This window comes from Polyodon spathula, chromosome 15 (genome assembly GCF_017654505.1).
Source record: "Polyodon spathula isolate WHYD16114869_AA chromosome 15, ASM1765450v1, whole genome shotgun sequence".
Lineage (NCBI taxonomy): Eukaryota > Metazoa > Chordata > Actinopteri > Acipenseriformes > Polyodontidae > Polyodon > Polyodon spathula.
The window spans coordinates 24,905,504-24,927,429 of record NC_054548.1 but is presented as its reverse complement, the minus strand read 5'-3'; the positions used below and the strand labels follow the sequence as shown (position 1 = coordinate 24,927,429).

The window sequence follows — 21,926 nt, the reverse complement described above, 5'->3', positions numbered from 1 at the left end:
TGACAACGTAGTTCTACAGTTTCACTTATGATAGAGCATAAATTGCTAAGCTATACTGAGGTATTTTTTTTTTTTTAAAGGAATGCTTAAACAAAAATAAAGAAATTTGAAATCAAGAAAACATGCAAGCAACGAACGCACTGGTTTCAACAAACAAGGGCCTTTCATCGATTAAAGGGTGTAAGAACAGTTTTAGAAGAGCACTAAATAGTTAGGTAAAATACCTCCCCACCCCGCCTCAGGATATGCCATTCATGACTGTTTCAATGAATGGAACTGAAAAGCAAGCAGAGACAAGTCAACCTTATTTGTGAGGCTTTAAAAAAAAAAAAAAACTGTTACTGAAACTACAAACTAGAAATTGGGACTGCAGCATCTTTGAGGGGTGGGTGGGGGTCAGGGTCCTTGTACCTGTATACAGCAGGCTACTTTAAATATTACCATATTTAAAAAAAGTTACTCAATTTTAGTCTCATACCCACAGATTAAATTTTTTTTTCAGAATTATGCATCAACATTAGTTCTGTCTGTTCGTACACGTGAGAAATAAAAAAATAAAATAAATATAATGGTGTCTTGCCACATGTTTGGTTTTGCCTGCTATTACAAATTACAGACGCAGGAGAGAGGAGGTTGTCATTTTTTAAATCGTTATGGCAATTTAATGAAAATGTAACACCTGCGGCTGTGTTTTAGAGGTGATGAAATGCTGGAGAATGTCACAAATAAACCATGCTCCAACTGCATTGGTCAACAGATTTTTTATTTTAAATAAAAAAAAGGTCAAAAATATTCAAGAGGCATTTAAAAGAAACTGGAAATTCACAGAATCCAATATTTATTTATTTATTTAACGTTATACGTGAAATAGATGACTGAACTGTGTTAACACATAACCCTCGAAATTATCTTTCCACAGCAACTATGTTTTTTTCTTTCTTAATTTAAGTTATTGCACAACTGTTACTAAAAGTGTAATACACTTACTCCAACCCTTTCAAGGATGAAAGCCCACTTTCAAAATGGGAACATTCTGGCCAAGAAATTAGGAAAATAAAAGAAAAAAACAGCACTGAAAAAAGAAAAAAAGAAGTCAGTGACCTGTAAATCCTCACCGCACATGAACTGCACTTAATACATATGATCTCATTGGTACAGCAGCTTGCTAGAAAATGACTTTGGTTCAAGCTTTATAAGATGGCTGACTATTGGTAGGAAAACAGCCATGTTAGTTTTCTTGACTACAGTTCATTTGTTTTAGTGAAAAAAATAAGTTAGTAGTCTTACTAGGAAACAAAAAAAAGGAGTGTCATTTTAAAAATCCATGAACCCAGGCAACATTATCAAAACTTATAAAACACCCCCCGCCCCCCCAAAAAATAAATAAAAAAATTCAAGGATCAACCTTAATCCCTGGTGGTTGACTAAATGTTCTGTTCTTTTAAACACTTCAACCATTCTCTTTGTCCAAGCTATTAAAAAAGTAGTGTCTCCCCAAATGTTCTGTTACTTCACAATACACTGCTTGTGCCAATGACACAGAATCATGAATAAACATGTATTTTTAAGTTGAGTTTATAATTGACTGAATTAGCAGATCTTGTCTTTATCCCTAGTTTAACGTATTTGCTTCACTTTGGTTATTTTTCCATTATCAGACCACTACTACCCTGTGAACAAGCCTGGGAGATGTGATTCTAAATTAGTCTAACTAGTCTTGGAACTAGTCTTTGGAATATATATATATATATATATATATATATATATATATATATGATATATATATATATTATATATATATATATATATATATATATATATATATATATATATATATATTGCATTAATCTCTTAAATGGTCTTAGTTTAGCCACATATAATCCCAGCATTGTAGATTTTTTCTGGTCATTGAAAAAACTATAACTACATTAAATAAGGTTTTCATGAGTCCTGGGCTTTCACAAAACTTCCTTGACTGAATCCTTATTTTCCCTAAGTTAACTGCAGCAGCGCTATTATCCAGTTTTTTTTTGGTACAGATACTGTGCACGTGTAGAAGGAAAAGTTTAAAATCATACTGCACAAAAATCAACCCCATCACGTAACAGACAGCTTCTCCCCTCAGTTCACATTTCTATGCTTAAAAACATCCAGTGAGCCTTTTTATAATTTTAGCCCCCACCCCCACCCCCCCAACAGTGATTTTAAAATTACAGCTGCAATCCTTTGTCTCTACTAGATTATCACCATGTAACAAATCCCAATTTGATCAACTGATAAATAAAAATAAAATAAAAATTACTGTTTCTCATAAAAACAGTAAAGAACCCACCAACTGGAGTATAAAAACTTCCAGTGCACACATAATCGCATGTGAGCATACAACATTCTCTGTTCTTTTTGCACAGCACGGCTAGAAATTAATCCACGTCATCAGCTACTCAAATAAAAAGGAAAATAACTTAACCTGAAATAGGCAAAAACTCTTGGGATCCACAGCAGTGTGACCCTCCCTTTGGCAAACTCTTCCTTTATTTCCTTATTCTGCATTTAACTTCTAGTCAAGCTTACAAAGAATTGCACATATGCGATTTTGCAGACAACCCTGAATAAACACTTTTAAATCACTATTCCCTCAGTGTAGCTGCTATTAATCCACTTATACAAAAGGCTGCTTTATCATCAGTGTTTCCAGTGAGAAATTAAAGAGCCACTCAAGTTGCAATGTTCCCTAACAACCAAGACTTATGGAAACCGCCAGTGTCTTCATTTCCAGCAAGGGGCACATTTTAGAGCCTGCTAATCAACATTTTCATTTAGGGATTTTACAACCTTAAAAGAAAAGTAAATAAGTAACTCTGAACAGTACACACACAAATACACCCCCAAAAAGTATGCGCCTGTCTAAACTGCAGCAATTAAACAAAACAAAAAACAGTATTATTTTTTACCATGATATAAACACCGTTAAGAAACAAAAAGGCCTGTACAACAGACCCAATACAATTAAAACAACAATACCCTAATATAACATATATAAGTGAACTTAAAACCCTTACGTTAACTGAATTGATAAAGTCTATCATCTCATTTTTGGTTATAATTTTCTATGTTAGTTGAAGAAGTAGTCCTTAAACCAAAAATATGAAATTAGGCAAAGTTATTCCATTTTTTTGTGCCACAAGCAGCCAATAATACTGCCCTGTCGAGACACACAAGAATCTAGTCGAGAAACTCCTGACAGATGAAGACTATGAATCATTTAGAGTTAGTCTCTTGCAGTACCAACAGTGACTGATGTACGTCAAGGTTGAGAAAAGCTTCTGGCACATGGGGTAGAAAGAAGGTCCTTTTTTTCTAGAGGGTTTCTTTTTTTTTGGTGGCAGCAAAAATCAAAACAAAAACAAGCTTTAAAAGCACAAGAAAAAAAAAGAAGAAAAAACATTTGAGTTTATTGGGCCTTGGAGGCGGTAGTAATGGTTGATGCAGCAGCAGCCCCGCCTACAGAAGTGACAACGTTCTGGTTTGATTCGGCCATAGCTGACGTGACTTGGAGGTTCAAGGCCTGTGCAGAAGCGCTTGCAGAGGCAGCAGTTGCAGAAACCAGGCTGACTGGGTTGCTGGTGAGCAAAGAAAGGTTTTGCGGGTTAAGGAACAACGGGGCAGTCACAAGGTTACCCCCTGCATTTGCATTGGCAAACAGGAGATTTCCACTGGCATCCAGCGAGGTTATTGGAAGAGACCCGCCGGATGCAAGAGCTGAGGGGAAAAAACAAAAAGTGTTTCAAAACAGAAGGAAAATACTTTACACTTATTTGCTTCACATTTGTTATACAATTACATTTTTGATATTACCAGGGCGGGAGCCATAAAGCTGCCTTGACCATTTACAAATCAACAATTATATGTCTGTCAACAAATAAAACAGTATGAAGCAGATTTAAAATGATGTTTAATAAGCACTGTACTGACCTTGAATAAGGGTACTGTTGCTCAACAATGCTGGGTTTAAAGCACTGCCAAACGTTCCTGGATTGAGGCTTAGTAAGGCACCACTGAAAATTAAACACACAATTATATTTAAGATTTTTCTTTACAACTATCTGATCAAGCATGTAATTTTAAAACAGGCTAAACCCCTCAAGCTTATTTTTGATCATACAGCAGGGACTTTAATAAAAAGTACAATCTTACCCTGGTGCAAATTGAGAGGACATCAGACCAGGATTAAGCCCCGCTGCTGCTGCCATAGCTGCCAACCCTGCATTAGCAGGCAGCTGCGTGGCTGCTCCTTGCAAAGCTGCCGACAGTCCAGATGCTGTCACCATGACCTGGCTGGTGCCCAGTGGAGATGACATGGCAGTGGATGCTTGTGTGGTGGTACTGGTCTCATGTGTGCTGACTAATTCTGTTGCTGATGTAGGTAATGAAGTAGGGGAAGGGCTGAGTGAAGGTGAGGTCACAGCTGACGAAGCGACCGGTGTGGATGAGATCACTGATGCTGTGTTAGTGGCAGACCCAATTCCTGTTGTGCCTGAAAATTACACATCATACGAGAAGTTAGCGATACACAAAAAGGAAAAAAGATACCTGAGTAATACATTTACATTTACAACTACCTCTTAAAAGCACGTATTAGTTCATACACTTTTACAACAAAAATTAACATGACAAAATGTAATCCATTTAAATGGTATTGGATGGATATTACAAGTTCTTAAAATATAACTGATTTGCATATCTTTAGCAAATGCTCTCTGGTGCGATCAGTCAATGAAAATAAGATTAATTTGAAAACTCTAACAGAGTGTATACAAACTAAATATCATTCAACCACAAATCAGGTAATTGTTAGGTGAAGTAAATTAGCAATAGTTAGGTAAATACAGTACAGAAAATTAAACATCAAATCCATGTTGGGCTTCTCCAACTAATTAATTAATTAAATTTACACACACATACATACATAAATACACACACACATATATATATATCCCCAACTTTGATGGGCAATAACAGGATGCACAGAACTGGGATCAGGACTGCACATCTTTTAAAACAGTTGAACTCAAGATGCTTTATACATCACATACTCTAAACACCACTTTCTACTAACAGTATAATCTTATAAGCAACAATTACCGTGATAATAAGCATAAAGTTGTTGCAATATTGCAGAAGTATCTGCGTCCCTCATACCTGTGAAGCCAATATTAGTTACAGCAGTGCTTGTTATAGGCAGAACTGAGTTTACAGTCAGTGTAGTCGGTGTATTACTGGTCACAAGGCTAGCAGTGCTGGGCACCTAGTTCGACAGAGAAAAACAAAATAAAAGCATGGTTATTTAAACAGCCGAGCATACTTCATATCACAATGTTGAGGTATTTTACACATTCAGTACATTTTATTTTTAACAGACTGAAAACAAACAAGGCTTACCAGTGTAGCAGGATTTGGGAAGATTGCTTTAATAGGAGTGCTGCTCATGCTGCCACTACTGGGCGGATTGATTCTTTTTTCTTTTTGCCGTCGATTACAGAACCACACACGGATAACCTCCTTCTCCATATTCAGCTGGTCAGCTATCATTGTAATCTCCTCAGAGGTAGGCTTTTGGTTCTGCTTCAAAATTAAAATAAATAAAAAAATCATTTGAACATGTGGCTGTAATGGATGGAATTCATTCATTGTTCTCTCTTTCTATAAGATGAAGAATCTGAAATATCACCGACCTCTAGAAAACTCTTTTCTAAGGCCACTCTTATGTTTGTCTCAATGCTGGTGCGTTTCTTTCTCCTGCGATTCAGCCCCTCTATTCCCATTCCTGAGGAGTTCAGGGCACTTGGGCTGGACAAAGCTTGGTCAGATGTCAAATTCTCTGCATTAGAATCAATGACATCAGTACATCATTTACAATTGTAAATCTTAAAGCCTCCTTACTGGATCCATTTTAAAATGTAACATCATCAAAATGTTAGCTTAATGTATTGTAAAGAAGTGCAGCCATGCTTCAGGTGAAACATTCTTATAAGCACAACATTGTCAACCTTTCTAATGCTTATCTGAATTACACAATTATCCAACACTACTACAAGACTTATTATTTGTGTATTTTGCACAACTGACATGTTTACATCATGGTATATTTAAAATAAAATACAAATACAAACCTGCATCATTTAGCCACTTTTCAAGCAAGGGTTTAAGCTTGCACATGTTTTTAAAGCTGAGGTTCAAGGCTTCAAAGCGAGAGATTGTTGTTTGACTAAAATCATTTCCATACAGTTTCCCCATAGCAAGTCCAACATCGCCCTATGAGAAAATAATACAAATTAATCACCCCCTTTTGATCTACAGGGCAATACTATACTACAGAGATCTTTTAAAAAGTTGTTTACCTAGCCCATATTATTCATCCCAAAATAAGCATTGTGAAAATAGGACCAAAGTTGACTGAACTGTCAAATCTCTACAAACAAAACAAAATCTAACCCTTTAACCAGCATCACACACAGACAAGTTACCCTTGCACACTATGCAATTACATTTAGATAAAGTGGTGCTATTAAATATGCACCTGCTCAGTGGCTGAATATGCCATTGCAGCCACTGATCGCTTTTATTAATAAAGACTGTTTTGGCAAAAGAAGTTATTGCCAATAGGATTCAACCTCTCCAACTAAGCTCAGTTATATTTTTACTCAATATCTGTCTTTAAAAAAAAAATTACTTAAATTCAGTATTCTTAAAACAATTATTTTCAGTTCTAGTAATATTTTTTATGTTTGCAATCTTTGCACTTTAAAATATTATGCCAATTTTTATCCTAAAGCTCGAAAAAAAACAACAAAAAAAACCCAGAAAACTGGTAAACGTGCACATTTGGTAACTTTAATGGCATGACAACATGAGCATTTAAAAATAAAAAAAAGTTACCAAAGATGATCATTTGTTAGTTAACTACATATTTTTTGATATAATAATTGTAGGGATTAATTTTACATTTAAAGCTGACCAGTCACCAATTAAAGCCAGACAGTACCAAAAAGTATGAGGCATCTTAAGATGAAAACATTGTCAGATATGAAACAGATTACTCCACAAGTCAACATCTGTTGGTGGACAAAATTACAATTTGCACTTCACCATCGTCTGTTTGTGTGCCTTTACTTTTGTTTTTGTTCAATACTTCAAGCACATACAAAATCAACCAGGACGTTCATATACTATCAGTAAACTGTCCATACCTGAGTGAATCCCAGTTTGATTCTCCTCTGTTTGAAAGTTTTAGCAAATTGCTCCAACTCCTCCAGATCACTGGGCTCCTCTAAACTGGGAGTGTCTATGCGCTTTGGTGTCATCTGATTCTGTGGAAGGGGCTGAATGGGTGTCGCCGCTATTGTGCGCGTTGGCGTAGCTGGCTGCACGAAGAATAAATATTTATTATTAAAGAAAATGTTTTCACAACTCTTGATCATGGGGTTTAATAAACAACTGCAATTGAGAATTTTATAATTTGCAAAACAGCAACCAAATATTTATTGTATTTAACATAATAAAACAAATACAAAATAACAAGAAACTCAAGTCCACCAGATTCATCTGCAGGATGTATTTCATTTTGGATAATGCTGCCTCCTTTAGGTAGGCTTCTTTCTTACAACATATTTCACATGCACAAAGCTCCTGGTTTGTTACTTGTTGATTTATACATGACTTTACTTAAAATATGCATTAAAGTCAATTTAAAAATGTCCATTACCTGTGCAGTGAGGGTGATACTTGGCTGTGACTGCAGGAGGTTAGCTTGGCTTTGTTGAGGTAGTTGTGTTAAAAGATTTTGAGCTTGCAGGAGACCTTAACATTAAAATAAAACAGGTCGATTTGTTTAAAATGTATTGTACATTACACATAAAATTACAGTACACAAGTACATTACATGTATAAATGCAAATACAATGAATTCTTATTTTATACAAAATAAATAAAATGTTGCTTTGGCAAACCTGTACAATTATTTAAAAAGTAGATCATCTTGACTTGTATGTACATCTAACATTGTAATACAAACAGGGAGATTGTGATTTCCAATACGCTGCGGTAAAGAATGATGTAACCAAGATTTCTCAATTATTAAACTGGGTAGGCGTTCTCCAGGAACAAATTCAATAAGCGTGACTATGTATGTGCATAGAAACAGATGGGCAGGCATTTCCTTATTCGAGTTCTAATGTTTATAATGCCTGCTCATAAGCTAGCAGAACATCCGTTTCAGAAACTTACTCTGCTGCCCCTGTGGCGTCTGTGATATGATGAACTGAGCCGGTTGCAACTGGGTTGCAATTGGGTGTCCCGGCTGCACCAATACAAACTGCTGTAGATTCAGGTTTTGCTGCTGAAACTGCTGAAGCTGCTGCAGGTCCTTAAATAAAGCATACAATTATCTAAACACGAAATTGACTGTAAAACATTGCATGCCTACCAATAGTTTTTTTGTCATCATTTTTAAAAACACACACACAACCAAATGTAAAAACATCAGCTAATTCTATGAAGTACACTGAATGATACAGAAGAATGTTGCAAACATAAACACCAATGAATTTTTTGTTGTGTAACACTGCTGCTTTAAAACAGTAACTACACAATGTAATTTGTAATTATGTCTTGATTAGAGTTAAATTAACTCATCAACAATAATCATTACTATGTTTAAAAAGGGAAAGCTCACATGGTTTTTATTAACTTATTTTAAAACTACTAACCCAAGGAAGCCCATGACATGCATCTTGCCTTTACCTGATTTTCTAGCTGTTGGAGGGGAAAAGTTGATCCACATAATTCTAAACTATCACAGAGGCACACAATATGTGACTAAAGTGTAAAATCAGGATCTCTTTGCTTATGCACCTTTCCAAAGCCAATGTGTGAGATTTTATCTATCTATCTATCTATATAAAGGAAAATAAGCATTTATTCTTACTGGTGTTATCTGGATAGGCTGTGAAAGGGGTATGTGTGTCATTGGAGTAGCTGCGGATGCAGAGATGGTTGCCCCAGTGGCATTATGTTGCTGATTGGCAGAGTGTTGGACTGCTGCTGCCAGCAGCTGAGCCTGTGCTTGTTGGAGTAGCAACTGCTGCTGTGCGGGCGTCAAGGTTAGCTGTTCAAAACATAGAACATTTTTATTTAAGCCAGCTACGGAAGAAAGCTTTTCTGCATTACATGGTATGCCTTTTCTTATTGTAGACTTTATTAAAATGCTTGTTTTTTTCTTTTATAAACTACTTAAAAGTAAAATACAACAGGTAAGCTGGAATGCTGCCCTACAGATTTCACCACCTTCTTTCCACTGAAGTGCAGCATCAGATACTTCTCCAGTTATTGCACTACTAGAAGAATTCAGAAGCAGAACATAGTGAACATTTTCTAAACAATCCAGGTACACAGAATGTTACCCAATACCCTCATCATGCTGTACTTGATTTATTTTACATAAACATGTACAAACATAAAGATACATATATAATTACATGGACAGATAGATTTAGATATACGTAAATGAAGGAAATATTGCAACAGATGGGCTATTTTAGTAGAAAGCTGAGAATTAAGTAGGAATTAAAATGGCAATTTCCAGCAATTCCCTAAAACATTCAAGATTTATTCAGACATAGGCACAGTTGGCTGCCAGCTTTAGACCAGTGAGCATTTACCAAACAGTACTTGTCCACTGCAGTCCTAACAATCTCAACAAGGGTTGCGATGAAGTACATGCTTTATTCTGTAGGGTATATGCAGTTGACAATAAATCAATAAATAAATATACATATTAAAAAATAGCAGCAATATTGCATCAACCGGCTCCAAACTGGCAGGAAAAGGAGGATAACCTGAACAAACCAGTCACCTGAAATGGTGTTGAATCATGCCATGGCTTTGAACACAGGTTATTCTCTCTTTGCACCTGCAATGTGCCCTTGCTTTAGCAATTACATTAACCCAGGATCAAGCATTTTTTTTTTCAAATTCAATTATTATTATTGTTTAAGAACTATATAGCATATTGCAAAACAAACAAACAAACAAACAAACAAATAAATAAATAGTACAACTTGATGACTACAGGCCCTAGTATACTCTGTTCTTAGTACCATTACATTGCTGGTCTTCCAAAACCTTGACTCTCAACATTAAAAAAAAAAAAAAAAAAAAAAAAAAGGAGTACAGACATGCACCTAAAAAATCACTAAAATTTCACAAAACTTCCTGGCTACCCATGTGTCAATATAGAGACAGAATTATTTATTTATTTATTTTAATTTGTAGCATAGACCACAGCTTTAAATACAAAAGCCATTAGTATCATGAAAAAGCAGATCACCATGACAACATCCACTGTGCAGGTAAAAAGAAAGTGACATTTACTGAATGATGGTCAGCCAGTTGGACAGTCCCCATCCAGATTCCGAAATGCTCAATAACTTTTGCCAAAGAGTATCCGAGCAACTTTTAATTGAAATTGGAAACGCAAGTCTCTAGATGCGTGTAGAAGTGAGGCACATGTATGGATGCCTCCAGTATGTCTCTAGAGGGGGATAATAAAAACAAACAAGGTTTTGAAAGACCAGCAGTTATTTGCCATTTCAGCATCTCTGTGGACTTGTGCAGCAGAGACTGCTTATTTGGATCTGGGCACTTGCAGCGTGACTGGGGATGTGTGTACTCTGATGGACAGAAGATGATAGAGGCTTTGAGACATGACAATCTAATAGGCAGGGTGGCCACAATGACTTGCTACTTCCACAACTACCCATTTTCATGGCCATGACTGTCTGAAACATATAGTTTACAACATAGGCCATCTAGAATTTAAAACACAGGCTAGCTGCATGCTAACTTACTCCAGTGATCTGTCCCCCTGCCAACATGAGCGGAGTCTGCGGGAGGGCACTCTGTACTGAGTGCTGAATGGAAGGATGACTTGAGACTTGAGAATCAGCAGATTCTTCTGTTTTAGACTGGAATTAAAAAATATGGGAAGTTAAGGATAATAAGATAATACTCTAATGTATTCATGACAGGGATTCAAATAACTGGCCCTCTTCTACTTGCAGAAGCATTGTGTGTACTTTTATATTTTAAAATAAGCACTCAACAGCTTAACTCAACTAAAAGAAACACTACTTTAATGACCATTCTTCTAAAGGTTATGAAAACAAGCTATTTGAACCCCTGATTAAAGTTGAATACAATAGTGTCTTTTTTTTTTTTTTTTTATAAAGAACAAAGTAATTAAATTTGTTCATATAAGTTTGTATATATCATAGTAAACTACATATCATTTAGCCCAGCCCAGGGGGGGGCAGCCCAGACCAGCCCACTCGGGTTGGGTTGGGTTGGGTTGGGTGAGGGAGGACGTTCTTGTACGACCAAAAGACAAAGGGGGGGCTATATGGGCGTGACAACATCCTCGTCGTACTTGCCTGTGTTCGGTTGCAAAAAAAAACATTTTGCCGACGGTCTGCAGACGATTTGATTTCATTTTTTTTTAAAATTTTTCCCTTAATTAATTTAAAAATTATTAATTAAAAAAATTTTATTTTTTAAACTCAACTATACTGTTGTGCCCACGGGGCCCCAGCAAAGCATTTCGTGTTGTTTCTTGTAAACACTGTAGGGGTTTCTGTAAGACTAAGGGACTAATAAAATAAAATATCCTATGCAAGATATTGTACCTAGGGCTAAACTCTCAAAGTTTTTACTCCCAAATCGTCATTGCCATTATTTTTGTCAAAGGAGTAAACACCAGTTACAATTCTAATACAAATAAGCAACAACTTAGACTACTAACTAGAGCAATTTACTTCTGATTGGGCTATTTTATTGGATATGTTTTTACTGTCTGAAAATATCGTGATAAAGACACTTTGAAGTCATCAGCTTTGAGAATCTAGCCGATTGTATTTCCTGTAATAAGCTAATAAGATTTGTATTGAAAAAAAAATTCTGGATATTACTGTTGTTTTCATTTGTCTACATCAAATGTGCAAATGAGTAACAAGTAGCATCCACGTTTTCAGAGGGTTTGTTGTTTACGTTTAAAATCATATTAGTCTTCTTTGAAAGCCATTTTAACAGAGGCTTTATACAACTGGGCGGCAGATGACAGCCTTAATAACAAAAATGACTTTACATTACTGTTAACAGGTGAAAAATCAAACTGTAAAAAGTGTCCTTAAATGCAAAGTGGTATTTTTACAAAAGTGGACTTAAGGCAGGGGTGGGCAAACTATGGCCTGCGGGCCAAATGGGGCTTTGTTGCGTTTTTAAATTACTCAATTACTAAAAATAGCAAAATATAAAAACTCCTTTAATCAATCTTGATCAGTGCTTCATTTGGGTCCAAAATAACAACTCAGCCTATGACTATCGGGATATGGATCACATTGTTAGCACTGCAGTGAAAATAGTGATCTACACTGGAGCAAGGGGACTGAACCAACAGCAATTAATTTCCCTTCTTGGGGACACTGATGCTGAACACACTGGCTTACTTTATCATACAAATGTCCGCTGGCTCAGTCTAGGAAAGGTGCTGCAGTGAGCATGGGAGCTTAAGGACGAAATTCGCCTTTTCTTGGAGATGAAGGGGCAAGACTGTTTATCTGAATTAAATAATCCAAACTGGACCTTGCGTTTGGCGTGGATATCTGGACAAGTTTTATTCCTCAGAGTGAAACAAAGTCCCCAAATATCCGCAACGTAAATACGCCCAGAAAATGCTGGTTTTATTCATGTCCACCTGTGTGTGCGAGTAAACATTTTCACTGCTGAAGTGCAACAAATCTCGCCACAGATCCCAGTTAATTGACAAGCATCTCAGCTCGGTGTAGCGGATTGCAACAACAGCACCGGACTACATTGCCATCCTAAAGAAGCACAACCAGCTACATTACTCACATTAAGCAAAGGGATAGGTAAGTTTTGTTCCCTCTTTTGTGCACTGTTATGAGGATTTATTGAGGATTATAAGTAGGATTGGTACTTTTTAATTTAAATTTCTTCCCCCCAACACTACTCGTCTTAATATCTCTTGTTCCAACTTCAGTCTATTAACAGCAAAACTGCATAATGTCTCTTCTGCAATGTGCAAAGTAACAACCGCTTGTGTTTTGCAAATCAAATTGCAGTTTCAGCCATGTGCAGTAGCATACTTATATTATGGATGAATATGTGTGTCCAGCAAAAGGTTGAAAGCTGCACAGAAACAGGCGTTTTATTTTCATGTTGTGGTCACATTTGTTGTACACAAGAAAAAAATGCTCTCAAACGTCATATTAAAACTTAACATAAATGTAAGAAAGGTAATGGCTCATTAAAGCTATGAAGCGAAAGCAACCTAACTCATTATTATTTTTAGCATAATTCAAGATTATTATTATTATTATCAACCCACCAGTGTGAAAAGGTCTATAAATTGTGTTATATTTAACCCATTTTTTTTAGTGTACATTCAAACAGCCCGTCATACAATTTCCATAACCTGATATGGCCCTCAGGCTTAGAAGTTTGCCCACCCCTGCCTTAGGCAAGGTTTTAAAAGACAAAATAATATGTGTAGCTACCGTATAGTTCAGGTACAAAAAAGGGGTTATGATCTTTCATAGATAGATACCTAGAGAAATATGAACTTAACTTCAAACAGAAATCATGTTACATATGTTCAGTAATATTCTGTGAAAATAGAAAATAGAAAATTGCATAAAAAGAGTTTAACACTACAGTCGTAACTGATGCCGATGTAAAAATCTCTTTGATATCGCCTTGCCTCCAATACACAGATTTGTCATTTTTAGTGACTTTACTATTTTCACTGGTTTATTCAGAGTGCATGTTAGGTACTGATCCATTGTAAGGTTCTACTCATACTACACTCAATTATCTGATATGTATTCTGCTTACACTGCCTTTCTTTTCTATACAATATAGTGGGCCAGAAAAAAACTACTTTTGCCTATCTAAATGATATTTAAGTTGCTAAATGTCTTTGTGTTAACTAAAAACATTCTATGCAACATCCATTCCACACAGAACCCCATTTGCTACACAGAGATGAATAGTGTCTAAGAGCAGTGTCTACTGTGTTATAATGATTGGTGCCTATAAAAGCTATTAAATTATGCCGCAGGGGTCATGAAATAAGGGGAGCTTTTGAGGCTGTACTTTTTAGTGAGAATCAAAATGAAGCTGCTCCAATTACCCCCATTAGCACAATCTTTGAAATATAGCATTTAAAAATAATTACCACCCCTTTCCTACAATCATGTAAACAGCACTGAAGAAAAAGCTAACCGTGTTGTTATGTACTACTTATCAAGCAATCTATAATACTGGCATAATAAACTCTGACCTTTAAAAATGGGGAATTCATTCAAACATGTCATGGGCTGTGATATTGCTAACCTAAGTAACATTTTCTGACTAAACTTCAGGTTAGAAACAGTGTAAATTTTATAAGACAACAACTGTTAAGATACATTTATTTTAAAAACAAAGATTAGATCACTTCTGATACAGAATATTTATAGTGTATGTCATCATCCGTCCTACTAAGTACAAACTATTACTAAAAAGAAATGATTTGTGGCACTGCATCTGTAATACAAGCAATAGCTTTCTATAGATTAGCAATTCAGTCTGTTGAATGCTTTTAATTAAAAAAAGGACTGCACAATGTTTTTATTTCTTTTTTCAAGTAAAAAAAACAAGGCAATAACTTGCCATAACTTCAAAAAAATACTGCATAACATAGCATTTTCATTTTATGACAATAATACTTTATATTAAAGGGAACACTGCACTAAAAATATACTGCAACCAAGAGGGACAGAGTGAGAGGGTTTATCTTAATTAGAAAATTGGTTATGCGGCACATGTAAATTCTGCATAGATTTGCATACTTTCCACCACCTGTTTTTTTTAGACTGCAGAGAAACTAATTAACATAAAGTGCTGATTAATTCTGCCAGTCATTCCAAGATAATTACAGTGTGGGACTGTAAACACGTCGTGCTGGAGACTGCCTGTTTGCCAACATCTGTCTAAGGGATGAAACTTCACCATGGAAACAAAGGCAATTTTCTATCTCTTTTTATAAGACAAGGTCATTTTGTCTGCCTACCTACCACATATCTGTATTTAGGATGCATTATCTCTTAGTTGAGCTGGAAACTGACAGAGCCCTAACACCACAGAAGCAGATGCTATCTTGGTATATGGGGTGGGAAACATCTGAATGTAATAAGTAGTGACCCTACACATTTTTGAACACATCAATACTGAGCATGTGCTGTACATTACAATTGAACAGATTTTGCTCTTAATTGCAGTATACAGTTCTTTTATGTTGCTATGATTAACTTTGCTTACATCAAACGGTCCAAATATAAAAATGACTCCATTGAAAGTATCAACCTCTTACATAAAAAAATTGTATAATATTTTGTCTTAGAGAATCTGATAGGGTTATTGAGATGCCTACAAGCATCTTCGAAAGCTTTCGAAATAAACAGAGGTCTTCAGTTTTAACACTGAATATACAGTATGTCATTAGAATTTAAAAAATAAACAGTTAATTTGTTTTATAAAAACACTGAGCATCTCCTTATCTTTTATTTGAACTGGCCATCTGATTTTGAAAAGAAATGCCCCTCCCTCATAATGACGAGTGGCATACATTTATTTAAAAGCGCCTAGGCAAAATGTACCAGGGTTGAATTGATTCCTGGTTAAAAGAAGCACACTAAGTGTGCCTGAAAGAAACATGCAAATATATTTTCAACATATTTCAATTTGAGCCAAATAAAGGAGGTACTTCAAGCCTGTTGCAAAACAATGATTACCTGGAAATTTACTGTCTGAGAAGCAGCCTGTAAACTTGCTCCTGCAAGCTGGACCTGTAGTAAAATGTATACAAAATAAAACATCCTTAAGCAGAGTGTAATGCTCTATAGTATCTATATGAATCCAGGAACTACTTAAGAGATTGAAGCGTAATAAAAAGCCATTTTTTAAATACTTAAATGTTCAAGTTCATCATGCATCACAAACAAAAACATACATGAAATACTGAAAACAATATTCCATTGTATGTCACAAAATGTTCTTAATTCGAGTCCATGAAAAATGATTTACCTTTTGTATAACCATCTCAGATGAATCGTATTCAAAATTTAGTGGGAGACAGTTTGACCATTGTTACCATATTGTATCTATAACAAGCAGAGACTTGCCTTATTTATTTTCTGTTGCATGCCACACATATAAGGAGAGCGGTAGATGGCACAAGACAAACAGGTAGATTACGGAAAGACAGACATTTCTCACAAAGAAACCATTTCATTTTTGATCTCTAGACAGACAGCTCAATGTTTACCTGATGAAGTAATGCCTGTGCATGTGCATTAGTGATTGCACTTGTTTGCACAGACTGTCTCTGAAAGTCCAATCCATTTGTTTGGGCACCTGGTGAAAATAAAGGATTATTGTTAAAACAGTTTTCTAAAATCAGTACTGGGGCTACTAGGTTGGAAATCCCACTCAACACCCCTAAAAAAAATAAAGGTATTTTCTAATGGTATCAATTAGGGATGGGCACATGTAAATGTTTATTCAAGCAATGATTAGAAAACTGTTAACAGCTTAGAAAATGACTAATAGTATAATCCACCTTGTATTGCAACACATATAAATGGTCTTAAAAGACCCACTAACAACGCCAAGCCTGACGCTGCAGCCCAAAGTATTACTATACATAAACTATAATTTCTTTCTATGCCCTTAAATTACTCAAGCGCCTGCCTGACACACACACACACACACATATATATATATATATATATATATATATATATATATATATATATATATATATATATATATATATTATATTTTTTTTCTTATATGCAGGGTGATACCAATACTGCAGATATGGGTAACGGAGGTGGTTAAAAAGCACCACTGCATGGACATTTTACCAAAGCAGACACAAACAGTAAAATCCCCACTTTGCAATAAAAGACTGAGCTATATGAACAGCATAGGAACTAGAGTAACCACCTATGATACAAGCATCCACCTACCCACAGAGAGAGGCCCACCTCAGGCTCTTGAATACAAGTATGCCTTGCACACAAGCACCAGTGCAAACCACTACAGCTTGCTCCACCAAATGGACTCCACAAAGGAGCGAATAATGACTCCAATAGTTTAAATGGTCGCTTAAGATACACTGACTATCAGCACTGTTGCAGGACAGGGTTAAATACATGTAATAATAACAATGTAATTTTAGTTAATAAAATTCAATCATTTAACATATACTCTGTACTACATTATAAGGCTCCATGTAGAAAAACGTATAGCAAGACTGGGAGGTATGCACTGTATTCAATTACATTACAAAAGTTTACATTAAGATTTACACTTAATGTAAACACTAACGTATACTTTATAGTTGTCCAAAGAAGAAATAATTTATTGATTCATTATAATCTGTGTGTAATGTTGTCTTTAATTGCTGTTTGGAAATTATGCATAAGTTGGGCTTTATGCATACTGTACTTGTATATCACTTCCTGTTAATTAAAAAGGTACTTCTTGAAGCATTGTTAAATAGTAGTTTTTTTCTTTTTAAGTATTGCTTCAATTTTGGTATCATATAAGCATTATTTTTAGCCAGTGGTACGTTTACATAAAGTATAATGGTGTAATCATTTAGTAAATTACATGTATATGAAAACTAAATATACAGAAACGCCCATCCCTAGTATCAACTTAGTTTTATTTTCTATCAGAACATTATTAAATTACCACCATCTTACACCAGCAGCCAGTATCAAACTTTCTGCCTTATCAATTTCTTACCAGCTTCCATCACTTAACTTGATCATCTCTTTATTCATTTTTTGACAAAATACATAAAAATAACTTAGGACTGTAAGGGTAGAATCAGTTTAAAGCAGGAGGGCTTAACATTCACTGTCAAGTAAATAAAAAAAAAAATGTCTCTGTAAATGTATGCTGCAAGTAGAACGCTGGTTTAATCTGGGATGCAATTACAATGTAGTAATGCTGTACAAAATTAATTTGTATGTCAGCCAGTGGGTCCCAACAGTCAACTACCGAGGGGATAACAGTTTAAATTCACCCCCAAATTCTGTATCTTTTTAAAAAGCAAAACATATTTGAGACTGCAATTATGTGTACATCACTGAGCTCTAACATACCACTCTAAAACATACAAACAGCCATGAAAACACATGTTGCCTCTGCTATTATCAGGAAATATGTATGTTTGCATTGATCAGATGGTATTTTGAATAAATATAAAACATTCCAAAATTGAACAAATGTAAAAACATACACATTTGTGCGAGCAGTACCGAAGATATAGACTTCAATTCAGTATCAGTCAAGTGAAAAGTAGGGTACCATGACTTACCATACATTTCCAGGATATAGAAAGAGACAGATTAAAACTGTGTATAAATTTCAAAGTTTCTTAAATGACTCCTCACTGCATACAGCCGCCGGTAGAAGAGAACAAGTTGTGTTAAACCAATCAATTCCAAAATTGCCACTTCAGACAAGATCGCCAACTACTCTATGCAGCGAGACACAGCTTGGTAGTGTGGAACCAACTTATCTGAGCATTTGGACGAAAAGCTCACATGACTGCAATATGATTGCCACAATAGGTAAAGGTACTGAAATTGGTTTGGTTCTGTACAAGTTGACTTAATCTTTTCTACAGCTGATAGAATACAAAAATAAATATTCCCAAATAAGATATATTTAAACAACAATTGATGTTTATTTATGAGCAAAATGTCTACACAGTACACAGCCATTTTTCCAAGTAGACCTTTCAAAACAGGAGTGTTGTGTTTAAGAATATTTTGGAATACTGAAATTATAATTGCATTAGAAAATAATGTAATTCCATCAGGGCCACATGAATGGAAATGGGAAAGCAAAAAGGCGAATTAGAATTTAAAGAACAAATTATTGTTATAGACTTGGGGATACCATTTTTATACTGCAAGAACGATGACTTCTTTATTTTTTTATATTAACGATTCAAACTAAGTTATGACATGCCAACATCGATAACACTTTCATTTCTACTATTTTAGTTAATGAACGTTCACAGACCCATTTACGAATTAACAACACCTCAGCGTGCAAGGCTGTCTGTTTCACACTTCAGGTAATTTGTAAATACGGTAATAAATTAGCTAAGTTTTGATACTTTCAAGTAACTAACAAATATATGCTTTTTCATTGCAGTGAAGAGAAACTCAAACCGAACAGACAAAGATTATTATGGTTTATTCCTCTAAGTGGGGCAGCAAAGAGAAAAGTCTTTAACAGAATACTTCGAGATATGCCTATTACAGGAAGCAGCAGTACATTGTGGAGGCTACTGAAACTGTTCTTCATGCATTCATTGTAGTATTTTACCCTTTTTTTTCAATCCTGGATACAACTCCATTAGTAGTTCTCATTTCATCTTTTGATTTGTGAGAATTCAAATTGCACTTTAGGAGAGCAGAACTACAATGAAAAAAAAATATGACCAACCACAAATATAGGGGTATCCAGGCCAGAATCTGTTTTAATCCATGTTAACTTACTTGCAAGTTTGCTGCCTGCAGCCAGGACATCCCAGCAAATTAGATGTTGTAGTGGACCATATCCTGTTGTATATATATCTTAAGTAAATATTGAAAGAAAAGAAAAATCATTGTGGCACTTATCAAACTCCTTTGTTCCTATTTGATTTTAAAATGAGTGAATGGGATGCAAACACTTTCTCATTGTGGACCCAACTGGGCCAACTATAATCACAGCACAATGGTAAGCAAGCTGCAAAATCCCCTTACCTGTGCTTCCATCACCACACTCCATCGTAGGTTTACTTGTTTCTGATGGATTACTCATTCTTGATTCTACAAGCAAAACAAGTTTCAGACAAAATTAGTATGGATACATTGCAAAACTGTTGCATGTATAATCAAGATGCATCAGATGCATCAACATTTCACTATGTATATTTCTTTTAGACAGAAATATAACTATTGTTACATTTTATCCAGGCAAAGTTGTTTGGATTTTAAAAAATATATTTATTTGATCACTGAAATAGTGACCATTTAAATAAAATTAAATATGTGTGTGTGTGTGTGTGTGCATACAGACTTCTAGGTCTAGATCTAGAGATCACATATACTGTGTATGTACTATTTTAGGTGTGTGCGTTCAGTAACTCCAGTTTCAAGTCAGCCTAAAGTATTATTACGGAAATGCTGGTTAGATTTGCATGTAATGGTAAAAATTATGATATCAAAAAGAAACACCCCTTCTAAGAAGAATCAACCAAAATACCAAAAAGCAAACACATAAACCTGACAGATTTATAAAAATCTTAAAAAAAAAAAAAAAAACTAAAAACGAGTTACATCTGTAACTAACTAATACAAACACAGGTGGCCAAGAAATTACACATATTTTACAAAATTACAGATCCCTGTTGTATAAAATTATGTATTATTTGCCAATAATTTCATGTTTACAGTAAAAATTCACACAAAAGATTCAAAACAGATACACATGGATTACTGTCCTCCTTTCATTTAATCAATTCCACTACAGTTTATTTACAGTTAAGAGAAACAGTGGCACATTCAATAAAGTTGCTCATGACATGACCATGCCTTTTTATTAACATAGTGTGGTTCAGATACAAAAAAGAAATGCAAAACACACTTTCCAAATTTAAATACCATGACAAGTTACATAGATATATTCTGGTTTTAAATGATGGAACTGCACAGTCATGCATAGTCAACGACTTATTTAAATAACAAGATCGATTAAAAGAGCTTAGCACACCCACCTACAACATAGTCGCTGCAGTCCAACATGGTGTCAAGAGGTCCGTAAAGAAAAGAAACACAAAACTATTGCTCAGCAGTTTACCTTTTGCAACTTGACTTAAAACTAAAGCCCAGTTACTTTACAGCAATCTGAGAAAGCAATACTGCAAAGTGAACTTCAGTATCTGCACTTTTAGAGCCTCTCTGCAAGCTATATTACTCTGCGATCAAGACAACTGATGCATGAAAAAGTTCCCCTTTTTTCTGTAATAAAATAGAAACAAAGATTGCAGCTGGCAGTTTCCATAATGAAGCTTAATCAGTATGCAGCTGATTAGTACCATATGTAAATCTCTCTCTCCCCCCCCTTGTTAGAGCTGCAGAGTGCGCTTTGAAGTCCTATGAGCAATTCATTTTGCAGAGTGCACTGAAAGCTTTCTGCATAATTTAAATCTGACATAAATATTTATCAGCTCATTAGCATATTAATTGGATAGCTTAAAAAAAATTCCACCTAGCACAATAGCCAGGGAGTAATCACATAAAAGGGAAATTATCACCAGAGTGCAAGCATTATAATTAGGGGCAAAATGAAGTTCCTTGTATGCATTGTCAACCCTGACCACAGCCAAACATTGTCACCATGACCAGGCAGAGTGCCTGTTAAATGTCACAAATGTGACATATACAAATTAGAAACAATGTTACACAGTCTCAAGCACTTTTAATTAAATTCTTCCTGGAGCAAAGGAGCTAATAATGCATGCACTTCTTTAAAAAAAAAAAAAAAAATCTCTATTCAAAACAAGTGGAAAAAAAAAAAAAAATTGGCAGAACCCCTACAGAAATAGCATTTTACTTTTTAATAACTGCATCAAGTTCCAATGCATCTATGAAAACGTACATTTACATTCTGTGCAAGTGTTATCTTCTCATTACTGCTAAGCTAAGTTATTCAGTATTCTAGCATGTTTATTTCTAACT

The 21,926-nt window shown here is 35.2% G+C and overlaps 1 protein-coding gene across 14 annotated transcripts in view; it reads right to left on the bottom strand.

Moving 5' to 3' along the window:
• Positions 1-3,432: 3,432 nt before the first annotated feature.
• The window catches only part of LOC121328023 (POU domain, class 2, transcription factor 1-like), a 28,979-nt gene continuing 10,485 nt past the window's right edge, over positions 3,433-21,926 (bottom strand). For 2 of the 14 annotated variants that reach the window (XM_041272454.1, XM_041272456.1), the window contains 16 exons: positions 19,950-20,015; positions 19,701-19,778; positions 16,439-16,527; positions 15,906-15,959; positions 10,905-11,021; positions 8,984-9,163; positions 8,284-8,422; positions 7,763-7,857; positions 7,248-7,421; positions 6,171-6,312; positions 5,733-5,878; positions 5,440-5,622; positions 5,143-5,305; positions 4,195-4,534; positions 3,973-4,055; positions 3,433-3,759 (listed from right to left, as the gene is read on the bottom strand). In XM_041272454.1, the coding sequence (XP_041128388.1) occupies positions 3,452-3,759; positions 3,973-4,055; positions 4,195-4,534; positions 5,143-5,305; positions 5,440-5,622; positions 5,733-5,878; positions 6,171-6,312; positions 7,248-7,421; positions 7,763-7,857; positions 8,284-8,422; positions 8,984-9,163; positions 10,905-11,021; positions 15,906-15,959; positions 16,439-16,527; positions 19,701-19,778; positions 19,950-20,015 (2,357 nt within the window). In that variant the 3' untranslated portion in view covers positions 3,433-3,451. The remainder of the gene's footprint in view (positions 3,760-3,972; positions 4,056-4,194; positions 4,535-5,142; positions 5,306-5,439; positions 5,623-5,732; positions 5,879-6,170; positions 6,313-7,247; positions 7,422-7,762; positions 7,858-8,283; positions 8,423-8,983; positions 9,164-10,904; positions 11,022-15,905; positions 15,960-16,438; positions 16,528-19,700; positions 19,779-19,949; positions 20,016-21,926) is intronic. The other 12 variants (XM_041272460.1, XM_041272462.1, XM_041272458.1 and 9 more) reach the window with 11 other exon arrangements.